This window comes from Coregonus clupeaformis, chromosome 31, assembly GCF_020615455.1.
Source record: "Coregonus clupeaformis isolate EN_2021a chromosome 31, ASM2061545v1, whole genome shotgun sequence".
Classification (NCBI taxonomy): domain Eukaryota; kingdom Metazoa; phylum Chordata; class Actinopteri; order Salmoniformes; family Salmonidae; genus Coregonus; species Coregonus clupeaformis.
Genome location: NC_059222.1, coordinates 12,614,902 through 12,642,291, shown reverse-complemented (window position 1 = coordinate 12,642,291; position 27,390 = coordinate 12,614,902). Strand labels below are relative to the sequence as shown.

The 27,390-nt window shown below is 42.8% G+C and overlaps 2 protein-coding genes across 2 annotated transcripts in view; both read right to left on the bottom strand.

Annotated features, from left to right (window-relative positions):
- The window catches only part of LOC121547572 (cdc42 effector protein 4-like), a 29,601-nt gene extending 18,184 nt beyond the window's left edge, over positions 1–11,417 (bottom strand). Inside the window, exon 1 of the mRNA XM_041858912.1 lies at positions 11,297–11,417. The gene's annotated coding sequence lies outside the window, so the exon portion shown is untranslated. The remainder of the gene's footprint in view (positions 1–11,296) is intronic.
- Positions 11,418–22,522: 11,105 nt separating this feature from the next.
- sdk2b (sidekick cell adhesion molecule 2b) overlaps positions 22,523–27,390 on the bottom strand; it is a 435,742-nt gene continuing 430,874 nt past the window's right edge. Inside the window, exon 46 of the mRNA XM_045209786.1 lies at positions 22,523–26,516. Within this exon, the coding sequence (XP_045065721.1) occupies positions 26,073–26,516 (444 nt within the window). The 3' untranslated portion in view covers positions 22,523–26,072. The remainder of the gene's footprint in view (positions 26,517–27,390) is intronic.

The window sequence follows — 27,390 nt, the reverse complement described above, 5'->3', positions numbered from 1 at the left end:
GGTTGTAACCAGTGTTCATTTTGTTTAGTCATAGTAGGGCTGTGGCAGTCATGACATTTTGTCAGCCGGTGATTGTCAAGCAAATAACTGCCAGTCTTACAGTAATTGACTGTTAATTAACAAACACATTTTGCATCTCCTGGTTTCCACGCATAGCCTACAAGCCACTGATGTAGACCTTTGGAACATCTACATTTAAAAAAGTCTAAATCAATCCCTTTAATATAGCCTACACATCACAATAAATCCATTATTTATTTTAGACATGTCTAAAGAAACATGATATGAATAAAACATTTATTTTAGAAGAACAGAATAGGATACTTGGAGTTGTTTAGAATTCTGTGGCATTACTTTATAGTATGAAGAATTCAACAGAACATAGCTGAATAAACTAGAAAGGATATTTTCTCCAAAACTATTTGAGGGAGTGCGCACATGCGGCTATTCTGTGTTGAGCGGTTAACAAAGAAACAGGTCCTCCTATTATGCTTAATTTACATTTTAGTCATTATTTATGCAACTTTAGTTGTGATACAAACATTGGGCTATATGTTTTGATTTTGTATATATTCTTAGGCTGCATGATATGACTAATGATGATTTGAAAAAAGTCAAATGAAAGGCCTGAGCTCTGCTGTGTTTTTTTGCGCAGGCTGCTCACACTTATTCAGTCTCTCATTTACAATTTGACATGTACTTGATAATCCCTCGAATTTCCCGGTGGCATCCCCTTTGTGTGGCCGTAATGCCCCCTAAAAAAATCCATGCTTTTTGCGGCCAGTGGTCGTTGTGCCCTTTGGCTGAATACAACAATTATAATTCCCTTCTCCTGGCTGCGTGCGCCGAAGCACCTCTCACTCACATGGCTCGCTCAGATATCTCAATTCTTATTAGCCAATGCCCATCATGTGATCGGGTCGTTCTCACAGGCTACAAGGGAAGACAGACACATCGGGGACGCAACTGCATGTGTCCTTATCAAATTCCGAGGCGCATATTGAAGATGTTAGAAAAACTGTCCACATCTACTTTTTGTCAGCCAACAAGATGAGTAGGCCTAACGAACAGCAAAAGCACTAGCCTATGTCAATCTACTATGCCCCATAGTACAAAAGTTGACCTATTCTATGCGAGAAATAAATATTCCAAGCATAGTCTGGGACAGTTGTGGGGATGCGATAGATCCCAAATTAATACAACCACTAGCATCAAAAAACCTTTTAAAAGCAATGAGGCTGACGCAACAGATCAGAATGTTTAGCTTAAAATGTTGATAAACTATTAGGCAATTTCTTCACATTATAAGTGCAGCAATGCGCGCACGGCAGTAGGCTATAAGTGTGAATGTTCCAAAACGCAATCAATTAGCGGGAAAACACCACACTCAAAAGTGACCGCAAATGCGATTATGCATGTAATGCTTTTATTATAGGTGCATTTTTGTGGTGAAAATTATCTTCCCCAAACTTGAAACTCACGTGCTCTATATGTATGCCAGTTAGGCTCTACACCCGTTGTAAAGCAGACTATGTGTTTAATTTTAAGAAGTTATTTGGCCACTTTAGTTGTGATACAAACCTTATCAAAACATATAGGCCTATGGGGTAGGTTACATGAGGTGTGCGAGAGACTATGATTGGAAAAAGTCACCCAAAAAAAAGGCATGCGCTGTTTCTTGCCTTATTGCATACAAGCTGGGCATCATTCACAAGTGATAGGCTAATATTGTCACCCATCATACTATTCTTGATTTAAATCTTGTCTTTACATATATATATAAATATACATATTTATTACACACACACACACATATTTTACCAGTAATATGTTTGGACACAGCTACTCATTCCAGGGTTTTTCTTTATTTTTACTATTTTCTACATTGTAGAGTAATAGTGAAGACATCAAAACCATGACATAACAAATATGGAATCATGTAGTAACCAATAAAGTGTTGTAGGTATGTCCAAACTTATATATATATATACACACACACACATATATATAGTGGGGAGAACAAGTATTTGATACACTGCCGATTTTGCAGGTTTTCCTACTTACAAAGCATGTAGAGGTCTGTAATTTTTATCATAGGTACACTTCAACTGCGAGAGACGGAATCTAAAACAAAAATCCAGAAAATCACATTGTATGATTTTTAAGTAATTAATTTGCATTTTATTGCATGACATAAGTATTTGATCACCTACCAACCAGTAAGAATTCCGGCTCTCACAGACCTGTTAGTTTTTCTTTAAGAAGCCCTCCTGTTCTCCACTCATTACCTGTATTAACTGCACCTGTTTGAACTCGTTACCTGTATAAAAGACACCTGTCCACACACTCAATCAAACAGACTCCAACCTCTCCACAATGGCCAAGACCAGAGAGCTGTGTAAGGACATCAGGGATAAAATTGTAGACCTGCACAAGGTTGGGATGGGCTACAGGACAATAGGCAAGCAGCTTGGTGAGAAGGCAACAACTGTTGGCGCAATTATTAGAAAATGGAAGAAGTTCAAGATGACGGTCAATCACCCTCGGTCTGGGGCTCCATGCAAGATCTCACCTCGTGGGGCATCAATGATCATGAGGAAGGTGAGGGATCAGCCCAGAACTACACGGCAGGACCTGGTCAATGACCTGAAGAGAGCTGGGACCACAGTCTCAAAGAAAAGCATTAGTAACACACTACGCTGTCATGGATTAAAATCCTGCAGCGCACGCAAGGTCCCCCTGCTCAAGCCAGCGCATGTCCAGGCCCGTCTGAAGTTTGCCAATGACCATCTGGATGATCCAGAGGAGGAATGGGAGAAGGTCATGTGGTCCGATGAGACAAAAATAGAGCTTTTTGGTCTAAACTCCACTCGCCGTGTTTGGAGGAAGAAGGATGAGTACAACCCCAAGAACACCATCCCAACCGTGAAGCATGGAGGTGGAAACATCATTCTTTGGGGATGCTTTTTTACAAAGGGGACAGGACAACTGCACCGTATTGAGGGGAGGATGGATGGGGCCATGTATCGCGAGATCTTGGCCAACAACGTCCTTCCCTCAGTAAGAGCATTGAAGATGGGTCATGGCTGGGTCTTCCAGCATGACAACGACCCGAAACACACAGCCAGGGCAACTAAGGAGTGGCTCCATAAGAAGCATCTCAAGGTCCTGGAGTGGCCTAGCCAGTCTTCCGATCTGAACCCAATAGAAAAGCTTTGGAGGGAGCTGAAAGTCCGTATTGCCCAGCGACAGCCCCGAAACCTGAAGAATCTGGAGAAGGTCTGTATGGAGGAGTGGGCCAAAATCCCTGCTGCAGTGTGTGCAAACCTGGTCAAGACCTACAGGAAACGTATGATCTCTGTAATTGCAAACAAAAGGTTTCTGTACCAAATATTAAGTTCTGCTTTTCTGATGTATCAAATACTTATGTCATGCAATAAAATGCAAATTAATTACTTAAAAATCATACAATGTGATTTTCTAGATTTTTGTTTTAGATTCCGTCTCTCACAGTTGAAGTGTACCTATGATAAAAATTACAGACCTCTACATGCTTTGTAAGTAGGAAAACCTGCAAAATCGGCAGTGTATCAAATACTTGTTCTCCCCACTGTATGTATATATATATATATATATTATAATAATAATAGCCATTTAGCAGACGCTTTTATCCAAAGCGACTTACAGTCATGTGTGTATACATCTTTACGTACGGGTGGTCCCAGGGATCGAACCCACTACCCTGGCGTTACAAGTGCCATGCTCTACCAATTGAGCTACAGAGGACCACATATACACTACCGTTCAAAAGTTTGGGGTCACTTAGAAATGTCCTTGTTTTCCATGAAAACATACATGAAATGAGTTTGAATAGGAAATATAGCAAAATGCATAGGAAATGTAGTCATTGACAAGGTTAGAAATAATGATTTTTAATTGAAATAATAATTGTTTCCTTCAAACTTTTCTTTCGTCAAAGAATCCTCAATTTGCAGCAATTACTGCCTTGCAGACCTTTGGTATTCTAGTTATCAATTTGTTGAGGTAATCTGAAGAGATTTCACCCCATGCTTCCTGAAGCACCTCGCACAAGTTGGATTGGCTTGATGGGCACTTCTTACGTACCATACGGTCAAGCTGCTCCCACAACAGCTCAATAGTGTTGAGATCCGGTGACTGTGCTGGCCACTCCATTATAGACAGAATACCAGCTGACTGTTTCTTCCCTAAATAGTTATTGCATAGTTTGGAGCTGTGCTTTGGGTCATTGTCCTGTTGTAGGAGGAAATTGGCTCCAATCAAGCGCCGTCGACAGGGTATGGCATGGCGTTGCAAAATGGAGTGATAGCCTTCCTTCTTCAAGATCCCTTTTACCCTGTAAAAATCTCTCACTTTACCACCAGCAAAGCACCCCCAGACCATCACATTGCCTCCACCATGCTTGACAGATGGCATCAAGCACTCCTCTAGCATCTTTTCATTTGGTCTGCGTCTCACAAATGTTCTTCTTTGTGATCCGAACACCTCAAACTTCGATTCATCTGTCCATAACACTTTTTTTCCAATTTTCCTCTGTCCAGTGTCTGTGTTCTTTTGCCCATCTTAATCTTTTCTTTTTATTGGCCATTCTGAGATATGGCTTTTTCTTTGCAACTCTGCCTAGAAGGTCAGCATCCCGGAGTCGCCTCTTCACTGTTGACGTTGAGACTGGTGTTTTGCGGGTACTATTTAATGAAGCTGCCAGTTGAGGACCTGTGAGGCGTCTGTTTCTCAAACTAGACACTCTAATGTATTTGTACTCTTGCTCAGTTGTGCACCGGGGGCCCCCACTCCTCTTTCTATTCTGGTTAGAGCCAGTTTGCGCTGTTCTGTGAAGGGAGTTGTACACAGCGTTGTACGAGATCTTCAGTTTCTTGGCAATTTCTCGCATGGAATAGCCTTCATTACTCAGAACAAGAATAGACTGACGAGTTTCAGAAGATAGTTATTTGTTTCTGGCCATTTTGAGCCTGTAATCGAACCCACAATTGCTGATGCTGAAGATACTCAACTAGTCTCAAGAAGGCCAGTTTTATTGCTTCTTTAAATCAGCACAACAGTTTTCAGCTGTGCTTACATAATTGCAAAAGGGTTTTCTAATGATCAATTAGCCTTTTAAAATGATAAACTTGGATTAGCAAACACAACATGCCATTGGACTGATGGTTGCTGATAATGGGCCTCTGTACGCCTATGTAGATATTCCATTAAAAATATATATATCAGCCGTTTCCAGCTACAATGCCCATTTACAACATTAACAATGTCTACACTGTATTTCTGATCAATTTGATATTATTTTTTTATTTTTTTAATGACATTTCTAAGTGACCCCAAACTTTTGAACAGTAGTGTGTGTGTATGTATGTGTGTGAAATTTTAATTTATTTAGAATGGACCACTATCATGCAACAGTCTCCAAAAAGGAGCAGGAAAAATCTTCCAAATTCGACAGGCATCGCATTAACCAGCCTGATAATAGCTAATTTCCAATTATTTTAATTTATCTAAACTCTGAATAGAATAGGAATGAGTTATAGGCCTAATCAGGCTGGTTATAGGCAGACTATTACATTCAACCTATACCGTAGCCCATCTATCCTATTTAAAAAGAAGCATATCATTTGGTTCTATTTCAACATATTTATTAGTGAAACCAAAGGGCTGTAACATATATAAATTAAATCAAATAGCCTAGTACACAGACCAAAACCTTTCAAATGTTCAAATCAAAAGGCTATTGCACAAAAAATGTGGCCAGTTGAACAGTAAAGCACTGATCATTGGGAACGAGATCAGAATAACTGCTAAGGCTTGATCCATAAATTAAATAGATAGCCTAGCTTACAAAACAATCGATGTTCAAATAAAAAGGCCTGATTAACATGGCATCAATAACGCAGCTACATCCCGAGTCTCCGGTTGGTTGCATTCAGAAATAAAAATATGGTTTACTATTTAGTTTAAAAGCGCTGACGAAGGCCAAACAAGAAACACTTTCAATGACAAAACAGAAATCCCCACCCCCTCCATAAAAATACTTATGTTTTGAAAGATGTAACCTACGATGCAATACTCAATCATTTTATTAAGGAGAACAAAAACGACTTAGCCTACATTTGAACACCACCGCAGAAGTTTCGCTATTCGGCATCTTCCCAATTAAGCCTAGTTTTGTTGTTTGTCTACTTGAAGAGAACTAAGGCCTATCACCCCCAGCCCACCTCTTCATTGTGGAAAAGTGTGCATCGGATTCTACAAGATGAAGAGCCAAATGAGTATAACATCCTGGCATTTAAACTATACTCGATTTTCAAAAAATACACACTATTTTTTGTTGATTTCGGTAGCGCATCCACATATCTAAATTGATCAGCTGTTGTAAAATCCGAAAAGAGTATGACATCCGGGCATTTAAAGTATAGTTTATTTTCTAAAACTTTCCTTTTTCACATAATCAAAATGGCCTATTTAGGACGTAAGTATGGGTATTTGGACACAGAAACTATTTTTGTTGACGAAATTACCACTGATTGCAACCCACTGCACTAGAGTTACAGATCCACAGGAGAACCCTGTAGGTAGCTCAGAGGAGGGTCATAGGATTACAGCCTAGTGACGACAAGAGCTGGAATGTGGTCGCCTTTCAGAGTGTTAGCTAGCTAGCTACAATATCAGTTGACAGCGTCCTGGGGCCTCATTTATAACCGTTACGCAAATACATTTTTCAAAATCCACGCCATACATACGCATGTTTCCCATTATACATCCGACCTGTTGTAAAACTGTGCATGAGTGAATGAGCATTAAAACTCTACCTGGAAAATACCTCAATTCACCTTTTACAGTGACAATAACGCCCTTTATTTGTTGTATAATTTGGAACCATTGGCATTAGGCCACGGCATGCAAAACAAGGATTGTTGTTCAATATTTAGTTTATCAATAGATTATTTGGTTTAGATGTCCTGCTTTTGTATAGGCTCTAAGATTAAATAGGCAACGATGTCGCTCTCCTCTCACAGCAATACTGTGACCTACCCATACTGTCAAATATTTTACATAAGCAACCGGTCTATTTACTGTGTTGGCAGAATGTTTTAATCTTTAGCAGTAATTTATGCTGTATCTGGAAAAGGACTGTCAGTTTCTGAAGGAGAAAACAATGGTAAATTGTCATGGACCTGTCAGCAGAACGTTTGAATTCAACAATGTTTTGCATTAACTTTTTCCCCAACCGAAATATGATGGGCTGCCCACAAATTCTGAAACATTGTAGGTCAGGCTACAAAAAAAAAAATTATATTACACTGGGAAAATATTTGTATGTCTAATTATAAGATTCCTATGTGTAATTGTTTTAGATTTTAAAAATGTCAACAGATTCTGTCTTCTCGCTAAACAGCAAATTGTTGCATTCTTATTAATACGTTTTCCTGTTGTTTTCTTTATATAATAATAATAATAATAATAATAATAATAATAATAATAAGCCATTTAGCAGACGCTTTTATCCAAAGCGACTTACAGTCATGCGTGCATACATTTTTGTGTATGGGTGGTCCCGGGGATCGAACCCACTACCTTGGCGTTACAAGCGCCGTGCTCTACCAGCTGAGCTACAGAGGACCACATACATACATGAATGCTTTTCATCATATCCCCCATTTGCACAAGATACTTACTTGCCAGCTTGCAATACAATATTTCAACCACTAGCAGATTCTCATGTCAAGTTACATTTGTATAAATGCCAACTTGTGTGAAAACTGGCGCATGGTTTATAAATTAGGCCCCTGGACATTTCAGAAAAATGTCACACTCATTAAAGTTCCAGCAGGTGAAGATAGCTAAGGCCCATAAAAAATATAAAGTTCAACACTTAAGTTCAAACAGGTCAAGTTCAAACCCCCAAAAAGTAGAAAGACGTCCATTTTCAAGTTAAATGGCTTCTTACTTCCATGTCGAAAAAGGGTTCGGAGAAGGTTATATGCCCTCGACAAGACGTCTCGAAGTTCAAAGGCATCTGCTTCCCTTTCAGGAGAAAGGTAGTTCCTGTAATTGTGCCAGACACAATATCCCTTGTCTGGGACTCCAGTACTGTCCAAGATCAACAGGAGGGAATCTAACCAAGATGAGTAACCTGCTATCAACCACAAGAATGTGTGCACACACTAGCAAGGCCTATAGCAGGGGTATTCTTATCTTACCCTTGGACAGGGATCATCCCCTAGATTCAGCTGCACGCCGGAACATAATTACAAATAATTTGTAGATGGCAAATTGACCGCAAGAAGCCCAAACAGATATGTTTGACTAAAACATAAATCAGTAGTACACACAAGTAGGCTACACAAACGAGTGCACACGGAAAACCATCACTCAAATTGGTCTTCTGGGCCATGAGTATCGGTCTACAGCCCTAAGAATCACTTTGAGGACATGCAGCTTCCACTGAACTCATTGACTCATGGTCAAATCACTGGGGAATTTGTTTGGCAACTCAAGAAAATGTATACAATCTGACGGTGAAAAATACACCTGAAGTCAGCGGTTTTATGAGAAGCAGCACATTGTCAATTTAATTTAATTTAAAAAAAAAAATTTATTTAACCTTTATTTAACTAGGCAAGTCAGTTAAGAACAAATTCTTATTTATAATGACGGCCTACACCGGCCAAACCCGGACGACGCTGGGCCAATTGTGCGCTGCCCTATGGGACTCCCAATCACGGCCGGTTGTGATACAGCCTGGTATCGAACCAGGGGGTCTGTAGTGACGCCTCAAGCACTGAGATGCAGTGCCTTAGACCGCTGCGCCACTCGGGAGCCGCGTCTGAATCCTCCCTCCCTCCTCACTCTCTCCTTCTCTAGTGCTGCAGACTGTAGGGAGAGTATGACCTCAGAGAAGTGCAGAGCAGAACTGGGCAGGTAGCCAGCTGAGCCCCTTTACTGTGCAGCAGCCAGCAGGAGCCTCAGCCTTCACAACACACAGACCAGCAGGCAGCAGGTCCCATGCAGCTAGAAAGCAGCTAGAGACTCCAGGAGAGATGCCAGACACTAATAGACACACAATAGATTGGGATGGAATGATCGCTGGCAGCACTGGGAGACCCAGAGTGGCTTTTGAGACAATAAAGAGTTGAGGAGGGGTCTGGAGTGGGTGCCAACTGTCAACACAGCACACCGTATTGTAAGAGGAGAGTAGGGGGAGGAAGAGCGCGATAGAAGGTTAGGGTTGGTTAGTAGAGAGCGATATATAGTGAAATGGGGAGAGGAGTGTGAACATCAATGCAGTATCTCTTCCTAAAGCTCAGCTGGAAAGCCTGTGAGGACAGGACAGGCACACATCTCCTGTCTGTCCATGAGCTAGAACACACACACACTGCACCACTTTCAGTTTCCCCATTCTTCCGCATCTCCTCTCCAGGTGTCATGGGGTAAGGTTGTGTCTGCTAAATGCCAAAAACTGACCTTAGAATCCAGTACGGCTGAGTAGGGAGGGGTTACCAAGAGACCCAGACACCATCAATCACACAGCTTCAAATAAAGCAGAGTTAGAGTACCAACATCAGAGGACAAAGGTCAGAGGCCTAACAGTTGCTACTAGAAGGGAGGCATGTATGCATACTTACTGAAAATACATGGTCAATTGGGGGCTATGTTATGGCTGATACTGTTTACAGCAGATCATAGCCCTAAATACTTACAGTACATGATGACTCAAATGCAACGCAATACCACTTCCTGTAATTATCCATCAGGGCTAATCAAAATCACTCAGCTGATGTGATACCCATCCACTGATGAACAAGAGGGGTGCCATGTTAGCAAACAGCCTCAGGGCACATACAATAAAACAGACAATTTGGCTTTTGAAGAGGAGAGAGCGAGACACTCAGGGAAAACATTTAATAATAAACAAAAGCATAAACTCAGAATAACTCCTGGCTAGTTTGTTTAGCTTTAGTACATTTCTAATCATGTTAAAACGACATTGGATGATGATGCTAATCGTTTTTCCATGTAGAGTAATTGTTATGTAACCAGTCATAGTATTTATCAGTGATGCACTATACCCCATCTTCCATTTTCACATTAAGCCATGGGTATAGCCAAGTCCTACAGGACATTCTATCTACAATATTAGTGAACTAGTTATTTGGAGCATTTATGTTACTATTTTTTTTTCTCTCCAAATAAACCACTTCATAATCTCAAATAAACAAACATTGCATTTAAGGCTCTTTATATCCTCTTATGCTCAATTAAAGTTAATCAATAAAAGGAGGAATCAAAAAGCAGAGCCAAGTCCCTCACATTACTTTTATCTTCCTCACAGATCTGTCCAGCCAAGACTTCAAAACAGCCTGTAAACAACATGCCTGTGTGTGAACGGCCGGGCGCGGGATGGCATAGCTCGCAACAATAGCTGAACAATGTTGCAGTTAGGCCTACTAGTCACATATTTTCCGCTTCAATTAATGCAGCCAGCACACGCTACTGTACAATAGAAGTAACAAAGCTGTGCCTACGCAATACATACATTAATCCCATAGGTCATTGATTTAAAGTGGCAGGCAACAACTTTCAGACAAGCAGATCACCCAAGGTGAGGTTCAATTGTTGTAATGATGGGGGTCTTGTCAAAACTAACCCAGATGATAAGATATTTTGAACACAATCTGTGGTGGGTAGAGTTACAGACACCGATAAACAAAAAGGGGAATTCTAGCCTGTATGGTTGGTTGATAGCTTTTAACGCACAATGGACTGCGCTCTACCATAAGGAACCAGCCAGCCAAACTGAACCAGTTGCAAGGCGCTGGGATTGCCCCCGGGCATATTTGACATTCAAATGAGATGTAGATCCTACTTTTTCCTTTTACCAACTTTGTCCCCCGATTCAATAGTAAAAGCTATTTGAAAGTAAAATGAAAGATGTGTTATGATCCTCAATAATAATAATAAATGAAATATTAAAACTGTAATAAAGAAACATAAAATTAGTCTTCAAGCTGTTCAGCAGTTCAAACCATACAAACAGACCCAAAATGATCATGTTACTTTCATTTCCAGACAGGGAGGTTAATAAAATTCAAATTTGATAAGAGAAAGTTGAAATTCACAATTGAGCTCTGAACAGAGCAGGGTTACATGTAGTACGGGGACACAACCGCTGTTAAAGGACAAAGGATCTCGTCCTTTCAGAGAATCAAATATCGTTAAAAATAGTTTTTAAATCTGACTACTTCACCTCCGAAGTGTTATGAATTTCCCACGAGCCCAGCAATAAGGTAAGTTATCGGTCCGCTGTCCGCATGTACGTCCGTCAAGTTTGTAGTGCGGTGGCGCACAAAACAATCCTTTCCACTCCGTTCTCTGAGCACCACCTCTCCCACCTCCTGTCGCGGTTTATTAAAGGGCCAGTAACAATTTATAGGCTGAGTCACAAACGAATAGCTGTGTAAACATTTTTTTAAATTAATTAATCAAGTTGGCTTCTTTTGCTTTTGGGAAGTATCACATTCAGTTTCTACAAGTCATCATCATCATCATCATGATCATGATCATATGAAACTAAAATTCTAATAGTTCACCTTTTTCAGTTTATGTGACAAAACAAGCAGTCATTGTGTAGAGAATCATTGTACCATCTAAACCACTGTGAAATAGTAACTTAGAGAAAGCAGGCGACAACAACATTTTTTATATATTTTTTTATTTCGGCAATAATGTATTTTTGTCATCATCAGATTCAGATCAGGTCACCTCAATGTCATGCCCAGAGCCAGTAAAGCATTAGAGCGCCTTCAAGTGATTTTGTTTTTCTCATCATAGTATCATAAAGAATATATTTCATCACACAGAATACATACTCAATATATTACAATAAATCCTGTTAGATACTATAGGTTTCACACACGGTATGCGTGGCATTTGGAATGCACACTGTCATTCTGAAGGTCCCACAGTCATATTTACCACTGTGTCTAGTAGCTGGTTGAAATGGCTTTTCCAGTGGCACAGTATGAGAACATGATAACAAAAAGATATTCGGAGAGAATATTGATCATCTCTGGAGGCTTGATTTCATCAAAGCTATTTCTGTTGTATTGTTCCATAACCTTCTGTCAAATCAATCAGCATCATTTGTTTAAATCAATCGTACGTGAATGATACAAAAAAATATACATTTTGTGGACATAAGAGGAAAACACTAAAGCAAAAACAAAATGTGGCACTGTTGGTTTAATCAATTTTTATATAAAAATTAATTACTCTTTCATGTTGGACACAGCAAAATGTCTATCATCTTAATAAGCCACACCCATAGTGATGGAATGTTTTTAGCTGTTCTCTATCAAATTTTTTTATAGAAATCGTTCGAGCCCTGGATGCTGATTGGCTGAAAGCCATGGTATATGAGACAATATACCATGGGTATGATGCAAATCTACTTGTTTACTGTTCTAATTACGTTGGTAACCAGTTTATAATAGCAATAAGGCACCTCGGGGGTTAGTGGTATATAGCCAATATACCATGGCTATGGGCTGTATCCAGGCACTCCGCGTTGTGTCGTGCTTAAGAACAGCCCTTAGCCGTGGTATATTAACCATATACCACACCCCCTTGTGCCTTATTGCTTAAATATCCCACCGCTCGTGATTGGTCCACCGCCCAGCCGATAATATCATCAGGGGTCATTAGATACCATAATAGGCCAATTAGGGGTCCAGTATTTTATGGGCGGCTCTTGAAGTCGTGTTCCGTCAGAACTTCAATGGGACGGTGCCTCAACACAATGCTTTGATAGTGGTACCACTACCCCTCTACCCAGGGGGCCCAGGGATTTATGATTACTTCCTTGTGCCCCCTTGTGTGTTATTTTACATTTTACATTTTAGTCATTTAGCAGACGCTCTTATCCAGAGCGACTTACAGTTTTAGTGAGTGCATACATTTTTCATACTGTTATCTAATCAAACATGGGCTGTGTGTGTCTGTGTGTGTGTGTGTGTGTGTGTGTGTGTGTGTGTGTGTGTGTGTGTGTGTGTATGCGTGCGTGCGTGCGTGCGTAGGGGGTACAGGGACTTTAATGACCCAGAGGGAGGGGACCTCTAATTTCTTAAGGAGAACACATATCACCCAGATTGTTTCACATGTGGTAAATTACTCCAAAAGGGGCCGGAAAAGCAATAACCTGGCTAATTAATTTATAATGGGCAGATTTAGCCAAAAGAGGAAACACTTGTGGACTGCGGTTTTATAGGACACATGCAACTACAGCATGTGGTGAAAAATACATACAATTCAGAGAAAAGCAGCAAAATAGTAAATATATTTCAATTTGTATGATTTGTAAAAGTAACTTTTTCCCTTTTATGGGGAGTCTCTTAGTTCCCACAGTAGTTTTGTCAGAAGCCACAGCCTACAACCTGGTCCATGTGTCCCAACTCCCCCAGCCAGGCATCAGGAGAAGGAGAGCCCTATTCAATCATGGAGGATCGCTTCATGAAAAGGCACCAAGCCACAGATGGAAAAGAGTGGAGCAGTCCCAAACTGGTTACCCATGATTAGACAGGCCCAGATTTTCAGCTTTCAAAGGCCTTTGAACTTTGCTTCTGTCAGTATCTTTTAATGTCCTTTCCAGGCTTTATGTCTGTCTCTGAGGCTTCGAGAGGCTCCGTGAAGCTTTTCAGTACCTCTGAAGAGTCCCCTAACCCCAGTTAATGGGTGTAGCCTCCTGCCTCGATCCCCCATCTCTCCCTTCAAGAGAGATGTTTTCAACACAAGGATTAAGCAAGGGTGTCGGCCAGCCCATTCCAATCCTGCTCTATCTTTCTATCCTCTATCCTAACCAATCATATCCCTGCTCTGACATTTTAGTAGGTTAGTGCTGGATCAGGTTGACTGGGATCCCATTAGCTTCAACACCATCTGACACACATCCTCTACAAGCAACATTATGGCAGAGTTGGAGTCTGTCTGTGTCTACGACTAGGACCAGGGATGGGGTTTGGACAGTCTGCTTAAAATAGTGATGAGCTGATGAATGATTTACTGTCATTTATGTTTTTCAACTCCCTCCTCTTATTGAGATCATTGAGTTATGTAACTTCCCCTCATTACTCTCTCTCTCTCTCTCATTTCACTGTAGCCTCTGTGTTACTCTGTTTGGCTTGGCTAGCTGGTTACAGTGGGATAGGGGTGAGAGAAGAGAGAGGGAGGGAGAGAGAGACGGAAAAAACAAGAGAAAGTGAAAGTATTTATTTGAGCACTAAGGCTCGCTGACAGACCATACCAAGCCAGGCCATAAATAAGGTACAGGGAGGCTCTGTGTTGCTTCACCTTGATAAAGCGGTCCGAGTGGAGCAGAGTGGACTGGGGTGGACTGGGCAAGGTCAGGAGGGGACAGCTGTAGCCACGTAAAATAATTTCACAGGCCTATTGATACGATTTATCACTACCCGTTAACCCTACACACAGACACCACCTACACACTGATGAAAGTCAGGTGGGACACACAAACACTGCTTTCATCCTCCTCAGTGTTCCTCTGAAGTATGGGATATCCATATGTGAAAGAGTTGTGGGCCTTAATAGGGAAACCATCTTAGATTGTTGCAAATTAGCTATTATTAAGTTATAATTTCATGTGATGTTCCTACTCAACACATTCACTGTTTACTATCAACATCATCTCAGCGTATGTTACCATGGTTACAGTCATACAATTTAATTTCAAGGCCACTGCATTCACATCAACCCCATTCCTCCATACCCTTTACAGTATCCGTAACATTATTGAAAAATTATTTTTTTAGAGAATATACAGTGATCATACACTACATGACCAAAAGTATGTGGATACCTGCTCGTCGAACATCTCATTCCAAAATCATAGGCATTAATATGGAGTTGGTCTCCCCTTTGCTGCTATAACAGCCTCGACTCTTCTGGGAAGGGTTTCCACTAGATGTTGGAACATTGCTGCGGGGACTTGCTTCAATTCAGCCACAAGAGCATTAGTGAGGTCGGGCACTGATGTTGGGCGATTAGGTCTGGCTTGCAGTCGGCGTTCCAATTAATCCCAAAGGTGTTCGATGGGGTTGAGGTCAGGGCTCTGTGCAGGCCAGTCAAGTTCTTCCACACTGATCTCGACAAACCATTTCTGTATGGACCTCGCTTTGTGCACGGGGCATTGTCATGCTGAAACAGGAAAGGGCCTTCCCCAAACTGTTGCCACAAAGTTGGAAGCACAGAATCGTCTAGAATGTAATTGTATGCTGTTGCGTTAAGATTTCCCTTCACTGGAACTAAGGGACCTAGCCCGAACCATGAAAAACAGCCCCAGACCATTATTCCTTCTCCACCAAACTTTACAGTTGGCACTCTGCATTGGGGCAGGTAGCATTCTCCTGGCATCCGCCAAACCCAAATTCGTCCGTCGGACTGCCAGACGGTGAAGCGTGTTTCATCATTCCAGAGAACGCGTTTCCACTGCTCCAGAGTGCAATGGTGGCGAGCTTTACACCACTCCAGCCGACGCTTGGCATTTCACATGGTGATCTTAGGCTTATGTGTGGCTGCTCAGCCATGGAAACCCATTTCATGAAGCTCCCGACGAACAGTTATTGAGCTGACGTTGCTTCCAGAGGCAGTTTGGAACTCGGTAGTGAGTGTTGCAACTGAGGACAGATTATTTTTACTCGCTACGCACTTCAGCACTCGGTGGTCCCATTCTGTGAGCTTGTGTGGCCTACCACTTCGTGGCTGAGCCGTTGTTGCTCCTAGATGTTTCCATTTCACAATAACAGCACTTACAGTTGACCGGGGCAGCTCTAGCAGGGCAGAAATATGACAAACTGACTTGTTGGAAAGGTTGCATCCTATGACAGTGCCACGTTGAAAGTCACTGAGCTCTTCAGTAAGGCCATTCTATTGCCAATCTTTGTCTATGGAGATTGCATGGCCTTGTGCTCGATTTTATACATTTGTCAGCAACGGGTGTGGCTGATATAGCTGAATCCACTAATTTGAAGGGATGTCCACATACTTTAGTATATATAGTGTATATCCATTCAGATTCAGTATAATGCGTACAGTGAAATCACCCGACAGAGAACGAAGCAGATGAGAATTTTGGAATTATGATAAAACTGTGACTATACCACAATACCACCACTGAGTCTGTACTTGTATGTGTATATATGTGTACATACATATTACATACGTATGTGTACATGTAAAGTGCATTCGGAAAGTATTCAGACCCCTTTCCCTTTTCCACATTTTGTTACATTACAGCCTTATTCTAAAATTGATTAAATCATTCCCCCCCCCTCATCAATCTACACACAATACCCCGTAATGACGAAGCAAAAACAGGTTTATAGAAATTGTTGCTAATTTATAAAAATAAAATAAAAACAGAAATATCACATTTACATAAGTATTCAGACCCTTTACTCAGTACTTTGTTGAAGCACCTTTGGCAGCGATTACAGCCTCAAGTATTCTTTGTTATGATGCTACAAGCTTGGCACACCTGTATTTGGGGAGTTTCTCCCATTCTTCTCTGCAGATCCTCTCAAGCTCTGTCAGGTTGGATGGGGAGCGTCGCTGCACAGCTATGTTCAGGTCTCTCCAGAGATGTTCGATCGGGTTCAAGTCTGGGCTCTGGCTGGGCCACTCAAGGACATTCAGAGACTTGTCCCGAAGCCACTCCTGCATTGTCTTGGTTGTGTGCTTAAGGTCGTTGTCCTGTTGGAAGGTGTACCTTCGCCCCAGTCTGAGGTCCTGAGCGCTTTGGAGCAGGTTTTCATCAAGGATCTCTCTGTCCTTTGCTCCGTTCATCTTTCCCTCGATCCTGACTAGTCTCCCAGCCCTGCTGCTGAAAAACATCCCCACAGCATGATGCTGCCACCCCCATGCTTCACCGTAGGGATGGTGCCAGGTTTCCTCCAGACGTGACACTTGGCATTCAGGACAAAGTCTTCAATTTTGGTTTCATCAGACCAGAGAATATTGTTTCTCATGGTCTATGAGTCTTTAGGTGCCTTTTGGCAAACTCCAAGTGGGCTTTCATGTGCCTTTTACTGAGGAGTGGCTTCCGTCTGACTACTCTACCATAAAGGCCTGATTGGTGGAGTGCTGCAGAGATGGTTGTCCTTCTGGAAGGTTCTCCCATCTCCACAGAGGAACTCTGGAGCTCTGTCAGAGTGACCATCAGGTTCTTGGTCACCTCCCTGACCAAGGCCCTTCTCCCCCGATTGCTCAGTTTGGCCTGGTGGCCTGCTCTAGGAAGAGTCTTGGTGGTTCCAAACTTCTTCCGTTTAAGAATGATGGAGACCACTGTGTTCTTGGGGACCTTCAATGCTGCAGAAATGTTTTGTTACCCTTCCCCAGATCTGTGCCTCGACACAATATTGTCTCGGAGCTCTACGGACAATTCCTTCGACCTCATGGCTTGGTTTCTGCTCTGACATGCACTGTCAACTGTGGGACCTTATATAGACAGGTGTGTGCCTTTCCAAATCATGTGGAAACAGGATGCACCTGAGCTCAATTTCCAGTCTCATAGCAAAGGGTCTGAATTCTTATGTAAATAATGTATTTCTGTATTTTTTTTAAAATAAATGTAAAAAAAACAAAAACAAAAAAATGTTTTCGCTTTGTCATTATGGGGTATTGTGTGTAGATTGATGAGGATTTTGATTTATTTAATCCATTTTAGAAAAGGCTGTAACGTAACAAAATGTGGAAAAAGTCAAGAGGTCTGAATACTTTCCGAATGCACTGTATATGTACAGGTAACTGCCAAAATAAAGGAAGCACCAACATAAAGTGTCTTAATATGGAGTTGGGCCACCACGAGCCAGAACAGCTTCAATGCACCTTGACATAGATTCTACACATACAGTGGGGAAAAAAAGTATTTAGTCAGCCACCAATTGTGCAAGTTCTCCCACTTAAAAAGATGAGAGAGGCCTGTAATTTTCATCATAGGTACACATCAACTATGACAGACAAATTGAGAAAAAAAAATCCAGAAAATCACATTGTAGGATTTTTAATAAATGTATTTGCAAATTATGGTGGAAAATAAGTATTTGGTCACCTACAAACAAGCAAGATTTCTGGCTCTCACAGACCTGTAACTTCTTCTTTAAGAGGCTCCTCTGTCCTCCACTCGTTACCTGTATTAATGGCACCTGTTTGAACTTGTTATCAGTATAAAAGACACCTGTCCACAACCTCAAACAGTCACACTCCAAACTCCACTATGGCCAAGACCAAAGAGCTGTCAAAGGACACCAGAAACAAAATTGTAGACCTGCACCAGGCTGGGAAGACTGAATCTGCAATAGGTAAGCAGCTTGGTTTGAAGAAATCAACTGTGGGAGCAATTATTAGGAAATGGAAGACATACAAGACCACTGATAATCTCCCTCGATCTGGGGCTCCACGCAAGATCTCACCCCGTGGGGTCAAAATGATCACAAGAATGGTGAGCAAAAATCCCAGAACCACACGGGGGGGACCTAGTGAATGACCTGCAGAGAGCTGGGACCAAAGTAACAAAGCCTACCATCAGTAACACACTACGCCGCCAGGGACTCAAATCCTGCAGTGCCAGACGTGTCCCCCTGCTTAAGCCAGTACATGTCCAGGCCCGTCTGAAGTTTGCTAGAGTGCATTTGGATGATCCAGAAGAGGATTGGGAGAATGTCATATGGTCAGATGAAACCAAAATATAACTTTTTGGTTAAAACTCAACTCGTCGTGTTTGGAGGACAAAGAATGCTGAGTTGCATCCAAAGAACACCATACCTACTGTGAAGCATGGGGGTGGAAACATCATGCTTTGGGGCTGTTTTTCTGCAAAGGGACCAGGACGACTGATCCGTGTAAAGGAAAGAATGAATGGGGCCATGTATCGTGAGATTTTGAGTGAAAACCTCCTTCCACCAGCAAGGGCATTGAAGATGAAACGTGGCTGGGTCTTTCAGCATGACAATGATCCCAAACACACCGCCCGGGCAACGAAGGAGTGGCTTCGTAAGAAGCATTTCAAGGTCCTGGAGTGGCCTAGCCAGTCTCCAGATCTCAACCCCATAGAAAATCTTTGGAGGGAGTTGAAAGTCCGTGTTGCCCAGCGACAGCCCCAAAACATCACTGCTCTGGAGGAGATCTGCATGGAGGAATGGGCCAAAATACCAGCAACAGTGTGTGAAAACCTTGTGAAGACTTACAAAAAACGTTTGACCTGTGTCATTGCCAACAAAGGGTATATAACAAAGTATTGAGAAACTTTTGTTATTGACCAAATACTTATTTTCCACCATAATTTGCAAATAAATTCATAAAAGATCCTACAATGTGATTTTCTGGATTTTGTTTCCTCATTTTGTCTGTCATAGTTGACGTGTACATATGATGAAAATTACAGGCCTCTCTCATCTTTTTAAGTGGGAGAACTTGCACAATTGGTGGCTGACTAAATACTTTTTTCCCCCACTGTATCTGGAACTCTATTGGAGGGATGCGACACCATTCTTCCACGAGAAATTCCATCATTTGGTGTTTTGTTGATGGTGGTGAAAAACGCTGTCTCATGCGCCGCTCCAGAATCTCCCATAAGTGTTCAATTGGTGACTGAGACGGCCATGGCATATGGTTTACATCGTTTTCATGCTCATCAAACACTTCAGTGACCACTCGTGCCCTGTGGATGGGGGCATTGTCATCCTATGGGGGCATAGCCATGGTAACCAAAATAATGGCCTGCCCAGCATTTTATTCAGGACCCTAAGCATGATGGGATGTTAATTGGCTCTGAGTGGCACAGCGGTCTAAGGCACTGCATCTGAGTGCTTGAGGCGTCACTACAGACCCCCTGGTTCGATTCCAGGCTGTATCACAACCAGCCGTGATTCAGAGTCCCATAGGGCAGCGCACAATTGGCTCAGCGTCGTCTGGGTTTGGCCGGTGTAGGCCGTCATTGTAAATAAGAATTTGTTCTTAACTGACTTGCCTAGTTAAATAAAATAAAATAAAATAAAATTGCTTAATTAACTCAGGAACCACACCTGTGTGGAAGCACCTGCTTTCAATATACACTGCTCAAAAAAATAAAGGGAACACTTAAACAACACAATGTAACTCCAAGTCAATCACACTTCTGTGAAATCAAACTGTCCACTTAGGAAGCAACACTGATTGACAATACATTTCACATGCTGTTGTGCAAATGGAATAGACAACAGGTGGAAATTATAGGCAATTAGCAAGACACCCCCCAATAAAGGACTGGTTTTGCAGGTGGTGACCACAGACCACTTCTCAGTTCCTATGCTTCCTGGCTGATGTTTTGGTCACTTTTGAATGCTGGCGGTGCTTTCACTCTAGTGGTAGCATGAGACAGAGTCTACAACCCACACAAGTGGCTCAGGTAGTGCAGCTCATCCAGGATGGCACATCAATGCGAGCTGTGGCAAGAAGGTTTGCTGTATCTGTCAGCGTAGTGTCCAGAGCATGGAGGCGCTACCAGGAGACAGGCCAGTATATCAGGAGACGTGGAGGAGGCCGTAGGAGGGCAACAACCCAGCAGCAGGACTGCTACCTCCGCCTTTGTGCAAGGAGGAGCAGGAGGAGCACTGCCAGAGCCCTGCAAAATGACCTCCAGCAGGCCACAAATGTGCATATGTCTGCTCAAACGGTCAGAAACAGACTCCATGAGGGTGGTATGAGGGCCCGACGTCCACAGGTGGGGGTTGTGCTTACAGCCCAACACCGTGCAGGACGTTTGGCATTTGCCAGAGAACACCAAGATTGGCAAATTCGCCACTGGCGCCCTGTGCTCTTCACAGATGAAAGCAGGTTCACACTGAGCACATGTGACAGACGTGACAGAGTCTGGAGACACCGTGGAGAACGTTCTGCTTCCTGCAACATCCTCCAGCATGAACGGTTTGGCGGTGGGTCAGTCATGGTGTGGGGTGGCATTTCTTTGGGGGGCCGCACAGCCCTCCATGTGCTCGCCAGAGGTAGCCTGACTGCCATTAGGTACCGAGATGAGATCCTCAGACCCCTTGTGAGACCATATGCTGGTGTGGTTGGCCCTGGGTTCCTCCTAATGCAAGACAATGCTAGACCTCATGTGGCTGTAGTGTGTCAGCAGTTCTTGCAAGAGGAAGGCATTGATGCTATGGACTGGCCCGCATGTTCCCCAGACCTGAATCCAATTGAGCACATCTGGGACATCATGTCTCGCTCCATCCACCAACGCCACGTTGCACCACAGACTGTCCTGGAGTTGGCGGATGCTTTAGTCCAGGTCTGGGAGGAGATCCCTCAGGAGACCATCCGTCACCTCATCAGGAGCATGCCCAGGCGTTGTAGGGAGGTCATACAGGCATGTAGAGGCCACACACACTACTGAGCCTCATTTTGACTTGTTTTAAGGACATTACATCAAAGTTGGATCAGCCTGTAGTGTGGTTTTCCACTTTACTTTTGAGGGTGACTCCAAATCCAGACCTCCATGGGTTGATACATTTGATTTCCATTGAACATTTTTGTGTGATTTTGTTGTCAGCACATTCAACTATGTAAAGAAAAAAGTATTTAATACGATTATTTCATTCATTCAGATCTAGGATGTGTTATTTTAGTGTTCCCTTTATTTTTTTGAGCAGTGTACTTTGTATCCCTAATTTACTTGTTTTTCCATTATTTTGGCAGTTACCTATATGTGCGGTGCCCTTTCAGCTGGGCATGGAGGGCAGGCGCCAGGCGGGCAGTGCCTATCCACCCTCCCTCTTCTTCTCCTGGGCATCCTGTACAGTCTCTTGTATCCAGACACACAGTGGATGCTCTGTATAAAGCTTATGTTGAAGTGTTATCATCAATATTCACACGTCAGCACAGACAACATTCTCATATTCAGATAGGACTCACAGTCAGTCACACCTGCATTGTGCATTTCGCTCATCATCATCATCAACATCACCATCACCATCATCGTCGTTACAAAACGTGAGAGAAAGAGATGAATCCCTTCCATGACATCATCTCTTGGCGCCGGTTCAAAGGCTTCCTGCCTGCGATAATGATGTCACTGACAGAGAGCAGCACCTGAGCCAGATGAGAGAGACCTGCAGATGTGCTTATTATCTGTCAAAATGGCCCCAGTGTCTGAGCCTGCTCCTCTCTGTGTCCCCGCATGTAGGAACCATTGAACTCAAAGAACACTTAAATGCTGGCTGTCTTTTTATCATGACACATTATATTATACATCATTACACATTCACTGTTTACGGTCATCACTGTCTCAGTGTATTTTACCATGGTTACAGTAATACAATTTCAAAGCCACTCTCCATTCACATCAACCCCACCCCCCATTTTTCTACCCCTTCACCACTACTTTCATCCCTTCCCCTCCTTTACAGTATCCATACAGTACCAGGACTCCCATTGAAAAATAATTTATTTTGGAAATGTACCATGATCATATATCCATTCAGATTCAGTATAATGATAGGCTTATTTTGCGTACAGTGAAATCACCCCACAGAGAAAAAAGCAGATGAGAATTATGATAAAACTGTGACTATACCACCACTGAGTCTGTACTTAAATGTATGTGCCTACCTACCCTCCCTCTTCTTCTCCTGGGCATCCTGTACAGTCTCTTGTATCCAGACACACAGTGGATAAAGCTTATGTTGAAGAAGTGTTATCATCAATATTCACACGTCAGCACAGACAACATTCTCATATTCAGATAGGACTTGCAGTCAGTCACACCTGCATTGTGCATTTCGCTCATCATCATCATCAACACCATCATCGTTACACAACGTGAGAGAGAGATGTGAATCCATTCCATGACAACATCTCTTTGCGCCAGCTCAAAGACTTCCCATTATAATGTCACTGACAGAGAGCAGCATCTGAGCCAGATGAGAGAGACGCCAAAGAGCCTATAGATGAAGAGCTCCAGAAACTGCTTCTCCAATAGAATTCCCCGATCACGTTTGTAGGCGATGTCATGGCGACGTTAGCTAGCTAAGCTCATGTGCGGGCCGTCAAATCAAAAACACTCCTTCGATATAAAGTAGTTTTTTGACGAAAATAAAAAAGTGTCAGTATCACTTTCACAAGGTGGAAGTATTGACATGTTAAGCATTGGCTCGAATCTACTCTGGGATTGAAAACTCTGTGGAGACCAGCGGAACTGTCTATTCTCTGTCTGTTTTTTAAAATGGCCCCAGTGTCTGAGCCTGCTCCTCTCCTTGTGCCCGCATGTAGGAACCATTGAACTCAAAGAACACTTAAGATGCTGGCTGTATTTTTATGACTTCCACTCTTTATAGTTTGATGTGGAAGCGTGACGATGTCACTGTCTGATGTTGTGTTGTGGGCCACTGGGCATGTGCAGTGGCGCTGTGTTGATGAGGGTTGTGAGTGAGTCGTGACTCCACAGGGTAGGTTAGATCATCAGGGTAGGTCGAGTTTTTAGATTTCTTCCCACCCAGAGCCTGTCAGATCAAGGGAAGGCTCAAAGTGGTTGATGAGCCCCTGTAGTAGTAATGACCTGGATTCCATCCTAAATGGATGGAATCCATTCGGGATGTGCACTATTTTATTCACTATTTATTTAGTGCATTAGTTTTGACCAGGGCCCATAGGGATCTGGTCAAAAGTAGTGCACTATGTAGGGAATAGGGTGCCATTTGTGCCGCTGACCCTGATAAGGTCCCATTCCGCAGTCTGTACTCTTAAGTGGTGTCAGATCTCACAATAGCTATGTTATAATTAGGGATTAACACCGGAATCCAGGATCCCAAGATTTCCCGACCAAGCTCCTTCCCGATTCTCGAGAAGAAAAAATGACAATCGCTGGAACAATAATATATAATTTCTTTGGAAAAATACCAAATATGCATGTGCGAATATCTGCATGAAATGGATTTTATCTATTCGACTTCATTCACACATTAGTCCAGGGATCACAATGCTAGCAGCCTACCAATTTAGGCTACTCAACACAAGTCCCCAATAAATGCCTTTTAATTTTTAACTGGCATTGTTGACTATCATGAAACTGTAGCAGGCTACACGCAACCTCTCAACACAGTTATGGTAGGCAGTCTCCATCTCACATTCACAAATCTCCAAACTTTAGCTGTGTGGCACTGGCAGAAGCTCCAAAATATAAACTGCTTCTCACTGTTAACAAAACGGCTGATACATCGTGTCTGCAAAAGCGCTCAAGGGGAAATAGACATTTGCAACGTTGTTCCATGGTGTTACACTAACAAACGCCAGATCACGGGCTTGTCTTTAAAGTCAGATTCGCGGGGAATTGATCAACCGTGGCGCCATTCATGGTGCTGAATCTCCGCTGCTAGTGTGGCCATTTGCTTATCTGTTTGTTTAGTGCAGCATCGGATATGTTCCCTGAGACTAAGTCACCACAATAAGTTGACAGCCACAACCTTCCCGCAATCCACTGATAGCCAGGTGCAAGGGGAGCGGGAAGGAACAACAAGCTAGCTGAAATATTTCAGTCAATGGTAGGCTAAAACGAATATAATTTTCACTAGGCTGTAATAGCCTCATAATATTTTACCAATAGGCCAACAGTGCTTCACAGGCCTATATTAAAAGTAAAATACATCAACGAAATAGTGTGGTGACTTTGAGATAACTTGTTTCATTTGTTTAATTGCAACAAATGTAACAAGAAACGGTTAGATTCCTGTGTATATTTATCAATTTACAGTGGTATAATTCTGTCTTTTTTTTTTGCTGGTAATATATGCTTTAAAATAGCATTTCCGGTTTGAAAGGGAATACCGGGATTCCTGGGAAGGGCTTGTAATTTTCTCGGGAAGGAAAATGTGTAGATTCTCCGGAAAATATGAATCCCTATTTATAATCAACCAATGCATGTCTGATCCACTGAAGGACAATGAAATAAACAACTTGCAGACCAACCTGAACATTTTCTCTTTAGACATACAGTACATTTCACATCTCCTCCCTGGCCAGGCGACCGGGCCCTTGGTGTACAGTATGTACAGCACAGAGGCACAAAGATGTGACTTGCCAGTGACATCGAAATGCTGTCAGACTCAATTGTGCATGTGCTATAGGCTATGCCACGCCAGAGAGCTGATTCCAAGGAAGGTCATGGTCCATAGATCATAGGGCAGAGGTCACTGACATGTCTTACATGAAGACCCAGAAACTTCCATTGGCCAAATTGGCCAGGCCCAGGCATCTCAAGACCTCCAGAATAGCAGTGGGCTCATTTCGGCCTCAATTGGCCTCCTCCTTGTTTTTCACTTTCATTACTTTGTCCTTTCTATACCCTGTTCCTCTCTCCATCCTTCAAATTCGCTTGTATGGCTCCATTTTGGGATCTCACTTCCATTAGTGCTTGTTATCCGAGTGTGGATCGACGCCATGACACTTTTATTGTCTTCTAGATAATTTTTTCGAAGATTCTCTTGACTTTTTACAGACCCTAACTAGATTATTTTATTGTTGAATGTGTGTAGAAGTGTAACAATGAAAAAGAAAATAAATAATACAAAAAAATAACTCATGCAACTCAATCAAGCAGCAACAGAAACAGAAAAGCTAATAGATACTATCATGTTCTAAGTAGCTGTCAGTAGCTGTCGTCATTAAAGAATGAAAATAAAACTATACCAGCACACGCACACGAGGAAAAAAGTACTGAAATAAAGTATGTAACTTCTGTCCTGTCTGTATACAGTCTGATCCTTACAACATAACTCATTAATACAAATACAAAATAAAAACAAGCATGAATTATTTTTGAATAACACCAGCCATGACAGAAAGCAAAATGAAAATGGTAGACTTCAAGGGTTTATTTGTTGTTGTGTGTGTTGTGTGTTGGGTATTTACTCTCTAAACACACACACGTTGGGCGGCGGGGTGGGTTTTGTTTTCAGAAGGGAGCACGGATCCCTCTCTCTGCATCAAACGAAGGAAGAGAACCCGGCGATGGGGGCTCGAGATCCAGGGGCCGGGCTGGGGCTGCTGGGGGGCCAGTAGGACAGGGTGTTGGAGTGGCTGGAGGGGGTGGAGAGCTGCTGAGAGGGGGTGGGAGTCCGGCTGCCTTTAGGCCTGAAGAGACTACCCTGGCCCTGGGGTGGGAGGCCCTGGGGTTGACCCTTGGTCTGGAGCTGGAGCGGAGGGGTGGTGGAGGTGAGCTGGGGTGGCAGTGGGGGCAGGGGTGGTGGTGGGGCGCAGGGCTCCGGGTCGCCCGACTCTGACTCAGTGTAGCTGTAAGCTTGAGCCCGGGAAATGCCCTTCTGTTGGCGGCGCCAGGAGTTGTAGTAGGTTGGGTCACTGATGTAGTGGCTCACGAAAGAGTGGGTCTTGTGTCTGTTCTGATCCACCTCGTACTCACTGTCACTGCCCTGAGAGGGGAGAGGGGGAGAGGGGAGGAGAGGGGGAGATGGGACAGGTGGAGGGAGAGAGCGAGAGAGGAGTTATTATCAGCATACTAGCACATACAGTCGTGGTGAAAAGTTTTGAGAATGACACAAGTATTGGTCTTCACAAAGTCTGCTGCTTCAGTGTTTTTAAATATTTTTGTCAGATGCTACTATGGTATACTGAAGTATAATTACAAGCATTCCATAAGTGTCAAAGGCTTTTATTGACAATTACATTAATTTTATGCAAAGAGTCAATATTTGCAGTGTTGACCCTTCTTTTTCAAGACCTCTGCAATCCGCCCAGGCATGCTGTCAATTAACTTCTGGGCCACATCCTGACTGATGGCAGCCCATTCTTGCATAATCAATGCTTGGAGTTTGTCCGAATTTGTGGGGTTTTGTTTGTCCACCCGCCTCTTTAGGATTGACCACAAGTTCTCAATGGGATTAAGTTCTGGGAAGTTTCCTGGCCATGGACCCAACATTTCGATGTTTTGTTCCCCGAGCCAGTTAGTTATCACTTTTGCCTTATGGAAAGGTGCTCCATCATGCTGGAAAAGGCATTGTTCGTCACCAAACTGTTCTTGGATGGTTGGGAGAAGTTGCTCTCGGAGGATGTTTTGGTACCATTCTTTATTCATGGCTGTGTTCTTAGGCAAAATTGTGAGTGAGCCCACTCCCTTGGCTGAGAAGCAACCCCCACATGAATGGTCTCAGGATGCTTTACTGTTGGCATGACACAGGACTGATGGTAGCACTCACCTTCTTCTTTGGACATGCTTTTTTCCGGATGCCCCAAACAATCAGAAAGGGGATTCATCAGAGAAAATTACTTTACCCCAGTCCTCAGCAG